Source organism: Mizuhopecten yessoensis, unplaced genomic scaffold, assembly GCF_002113885.1.
Source record: "Mizuhopecten yessoensis strain PY_sf001 unplaced genomic scaffold, ASM211388v2 hete_36177062, whole genome shotgun sequence".
Classification (NCBI taxonomy): Eukaryota; Metazoa; Mollusca; class Bivalvia; order Pectinida; family Pectinidae; genus Mizuhopecten; species Mizuhopecten yessoensis.
This window is the reverse complement of record NW_018485839.1, coordinates 1-5,474: the sequence shown is the minus strand read 5'-3', so window position 1 is coordinate 5,474 and position 5,474 is coordinate 1. Positions and strand designations below refer to the sequence as shown.

The following is a 5,474-nucleotide window of genomic DNA, read 5'->3' as shown; positions in this document are numbered from 1 at the left end:
AAAGTTTCTGCCTTTTCCTTGTCATTTGTGGTTAACTCTCCATTTCTTTTTTCCAATTGTGTTACATTCTCTTTGCACAAAAGCTATTAGTGCTTTAGTATTACCGTTACGCTTGCGATACTAAACATACTGAAATACACTGGCACTCATGTATCAGTTACCCTGACTTATTTTAACTCAATGGCCACTATCAAATACTTAAACATGTTTGGTTCATAATAACACACACTGATGAAATTCAAAAAGGATTTCAATATTAATAATACAGTAGTATAACAGAAAATACAAATATATAAGAAAAACAATGCATCTCTGAGCTAAGACCTAAACACATATCTGATATACTAGTATTATACATGTTTCATCCTTGAGGTTCGGAAACAAGACTTTCTTTCTCCGAAATTCATCATGTTTCACGAGGGCAAAATTCGGAGAAAGAAAGAATCTTGCCCACAAGGACAATCCATATTTCACATACAATTATATCGTAGGCAACATCTTGTTGAGGCACCGTTTTCGTCGTCGTCTGTTTCAGTCATTTGGAACTCGGTTGTGGTGGCTTTGCTCATTTTCTAGGGAAGCTCCGAAAAAGGGAAATATGATTGGGAAAACTCGAGCGCGCGAGTAATGATGTATCATTCCTCTGTCATGTGATCAGTATCATCCAATCAGACATGCTGTTATAAAGATGAACAATACTATCCGATACCTTCGATCGAAACAGGAACGTTGAGTAGAATTGTTGTTCAAGAAAAGTGTAGAAGACATCAGACTAAACAGCCTGAATCCGTTTATCACTTATGATCAGTTATTGTATTAGGGTTAAGACAGAGAGAAATAACGATATCAAAATGCGTAGTTAATGTTTGATTTTATGCTTCAAAATTAACATATACAAGTAGATCATATTCTAATTTAAAACAGTTGTTCCATACACTATTCAAATATTCTAAAATTCGTATAATTAAAATGTATGATATAAATGTATAGTGTTTAAGGGTATTTCTATCGACTTTTTTTTGTTTGTATAAATATGATCAAACTAGGTACGCTTTCTGTTCAATGTTGATGCTAAATTATACTGAATGGTTGTGGTGGTAGGTTTATGTAATAAGATGATGTATTAAAAAGAGTGGAATGGAGGTAAGCATGTTTACGGGTGGAGGTTCCAGTTACTGTTTTATTTGGATTAAAGAGTATCTACCATTGGTCAGTCCATGCAGTAATTGAATTAAGTATATCCACAGGTACATCAATGTCATTATCTACAATTACACATAGCATCTGCAAAAAGTCTGATATTTGAGTAACGTGATTTTTGATATGGAGTAGGAACAGTGGGGAGCACCTGCAGTTATTGTGTTCGATTTATATTCAGAAAAAAAAAGTTAATAACTAAACAATAAGAAGTATTATGAATATAATAGGGATTTTCAACATTTTGGTAAAATGTGTGTTTTCTTTCCGTAGTAATTTAGTATTAGTTTCTTTGATATCCACTCGTTTAATCAAATGTTTTGAGCAATGCCACAGGTACACAGCTATTTCTGATTGATCACCACATAAATAAACACTCTTCCGTTTATATTTTCTTAAAGATATTTCTTGTTTCGATTCCGTTTCATTTTCTTTCAGCATGGATCAAATGCTTTTCATTATTTGAATGAAAATTGAAAACTAGTAAATAACATTGAAGAATAATTTTCATTACCGTACTTTATGCTAATGAAAATCGGGCTTAACTCTTGCAATTCAACAATTTCCAAACGGGTTAATCATTATCACGTACAGGTTTAAGAGTTTCCATGCATCTGGCTAACTGTTGTCGTGGGAAGTTTTGAAAGGGATGCAGGTAAATAGTAAACCGCACTCTTTTTACAGCACACTTTTGATAATAGATATCAGACTGATCAGTAATCATACTTAGCTGTCAGTATATTTTACTAACTAGGCCCAATTCTTCTATACTTCCATTATTTTTTTTATAAACCACCTTTGAGTTCTGAAGTTATGTTTCTTATTCGAAGCAATTTATGACGTTCACAAAGAAAATAATTGGAAACAGGTTAACACTCCTATTCTTATCAAACAACACTTCCATGTCTTCTATTACGTGTTGAACCCGTTACATCTCAGTATATTGGCTAACTATTGTCTATTGAGCCAGGTAAGTGATCACAAACTGGGTTAACGGCGTGTTGAGATTATGGTGTACAGGCATGGGTTAGCTAGATCATCAGTTAACTGTTTTAATTGGATGATTCAAATACAACTGCAATTATTCGAACGGTTATTGATAAAATGACAACAAACATTTCAAACGTGTCCATTAAGTTTATTTATCAGTACCAGTGTTATTCAAAACCTATACGGTTAACGCATAAGGACTTTTTCAGTTGGTTGTGATTTCAAGACGAGATGTTCAAATGCATGGAAATATTTTTAAAGCTGCATCAGGTTACAAAAGCAAGACCATGATGTGTGAATTTAATTAATTAAAAAAGTTATTTCTTTCTCTTTTTCCGTTTTTTTCTTTTTCCCTCCATATTCCGACGATGATCGGAGTGTCGGTGTTTGATTTTCAGATGTTGACCTGACTGTACTAGCAGAACATCCTGCAGATAAAAAGCTGAGTCCTAGATAGGCTAAGCGTAAACCAAGTTAATTCTGTATCAGCTATCAGTCTGTTAAAACCGGAGACATCAGGGTCGTGTCTGTGGACGATGTCTCCGGGTTGTTTGAGTGCATAGTGTCGAATCGGAGTCACAAACACGCATTTCTTGTAATAATGGCAACGTAACATTATTGTGAGAATCGGTTAATGTTGAATCCGAACCGTCATCAGATGTTAATGGTGAAACTGGCAAGCATGTAACGTCATTGTAATATTCACCTAAAGTTGAATCTGGTCCGTCATCTGATGTTTCTGGTGAAACTGGCAACGTATGTGTTTCATCATAGTGGGAATCGTTGAATGTTGAATCCAAACCGTCAGATGTTTCTGGTAACTTTAATTTTGTATCAGCTTTGTCTAATCCATTTCTATTTGATGTCCCTGAAGATTTTAGCATAATGGAAAAATATAAATCCAAAACGGCCGAGGAAGGCCTTGAAGAAGTATCGTTTTTCAAATCACTGAAGTTTTCTGCTCCGTCACCATGTACTGACCTTGTTGTAAGCGACGCAGATGAAGGTGTTCTTTTTGATTCCGTGTTTTTGTATTTGTAGTGCAATTCAGTGGCCGGTTCTTTACGTACGTGTGATGTACTATCATGCGGATCACTGAAAGTAATAAAAATATTATGCACATCAATGAATTCTTGTTAAAAAAGTTTCCATAGAAAAAAATATAGTATACTGAAAAAGAATATCAAGACATTGTCCGATTGTAGGAAATATGAGGGATTTTCTGTTTACTCGTATTGGTCATCATGAAAAATAAGGAAGTACATCAGCAGTTAAGTGGTGAAAGTGAAAATGAAAGTGAAATCAATCGCACCTTTCAAATCTCTACCCACGGTGAAGTGGTGAAAGTGAAAATGAAAGTGAAAGTGAAAATGAAATCACCCGCACCTGTCCAATCTCTACCCAGAGTTGTCGTTCCTACAACGCTGGGTAGATATTGCGCACAGGTCTATCAATATCAACCCTTCCAAAATTACGTAGAGTGTCTACTTTCAGCGTCTATAACCGGATTAACCAACATTCCGTTGGATTAATGAATGTGAGTTACTAAATGAATTGTTTTTTGTTTTGAAGTTTCCTTTGACATACCTGTGATGGGACTTTACAAGTTCCTCCTGTTGTCGCCAGTAAGTACCTCCAGCGTCACCTCCCCTTAACTTCACAGTTGTTCCATCACTTTTTGTTGTGAATTTAATCTTTTTTAATTTTTTAGATATTTTTACTAGAATTTTCGAACATTTCCCATATTTTTCTAACTTTTTGAATATCCATAGCCGGCGATTGTCGAAACTATACCACTGTCCATTCTTTTTACACACAGTTATCTTTGGAATCTGGTCTATAGAAGAAGATGCTACCAAAATGTCGTCAAGTGTCTTTCCGATCTGTGTATTTTTGTGCCTAGTGTTTTGTCGAAAAACACCGCTGATCGTTTCCTGGGTATAACGTATTTCAGCTGGTTTAAGATACAAACCCATTGTCAAGTCTTCCTTTGGGTGCACCTATATGCCTTACGATGTGATATATATATACTATGCGTTTATCTTATATGTAATTCCCTGTACGCCTACACGTATTTCCGTTTTTCTTGCGAACAGGTCTCCTTTCGGTTTGCTATTCTTAGAAGCGGTGTTTTCCAAAAGCAGAAGTTACTGCAAAGCGAGATAACTCTGTCAACTTTCAGTATAGCTACGTTATATCGTTATTGTCAACAAAGAAACATTCCTCTTTACATACATATTTATTTTACATTATATTTATTTTACATTATATTAATATATAATTTTTATTATACAATTTTCTCTTGTTGGTTCGGAAGAATTAAAGCGCACAGGGGGTATTAATGATACAGGAGGCCGGAGTAAGAATCATCCCAGGTTCTTACTTAGCATGTCGTCCCGTTAAAACACGTTTCGTTCAACCGACCAGGAAAGGATTGATGAGTAACTAGATCCTTTCATCGTCAAACATACACGAAATAACTCTATACCGAGTAGAACTGATATAAATCTGTTTAAAACTATTTTTAAAAACTATTTTTTTCTCCCCAGAGCATTTACAACTAATTATGAGACAGGTCTTTAAGGAGCCCTGGGTTCCCACAACGACAGACGTTCACATGATTCATTGATACTTTCATTAGTTCAATATATAAATATTTCTTTGTTTCACGTTTTCAATACTATAAATTAATAAAACATAAAATAATTTAAATCACTACGACTAGCTACTAGGCATATATCCGAAGCTTTCTAAATATGAACTTGGATACAATGTTTTCATTCATTCTTCTATTATTCTTTATCTTGTAAATAAGCTTTATGGAATTTATTGTTATTTTCATAGAGAAACTATTAAATAACTTGTAAGCCCTCGGAACCTTTATTAAAAATGGGAACCTTTACAAGATATCCGATCTTTTAAGTCCACATCGAATACCTGCATTCCCGCAAATTTAAATTTGCGAACTGGCCTGTGTATTTATCCCCGAGAAAATCAATTCGTGTTTCAATCAACGTGTCTTACGAATGTTGTCTCGCGTGATATGGAATATCACACAGAAATGCCTCGCGAGATATAAATATTCTATAACATATATATGTTTTATATCAAAAATGTTCGAAAGCAGGTCGTTATTTTTAAACCGCAGTTGGCCTCTTATACTGTCGATGTAAAATGGAACAGGTTTTTCAGTATATATGTGCAACATAGATACCAGGGTTCCGATATACATGTATATGTGATGGTCGGGTGGTGCAGTGGAAAGCGCACTTGCCTTTCACCAAGGC

General features: G+C 34.8%; 1 protein-coding gene across 1 annotated transcript; it reads right to left on the bottom strand.

Annotated features, from left to right (window-relative positions):
• Nucleotides 1–2,319: 2,319 nt before the first annotated feature.
• LOC110444971 lies at nt 2,320–4,267 on the bottom strand. The gene is made up of 2 exons (XM_021489332.1): nt 3,775–4,267; nt 2,320–3,282 (listed from the first exon to the last, which is right to left on the bottom strand). The coding sequence occupies exons 1-2, from the start codon at nt 4,161–4,163 to the stop codon at nt 2,703–2,705; spliced, it is 969 nt and encodes a 322-aa protein (XP_021345007.1). The 5' UTR covers nt 4,164–4,267; the 3' UTR covers nt 2,320–2,702.
• Nucleotides 4,268–5,474: the final 1,207 nt, after the last annotated feature.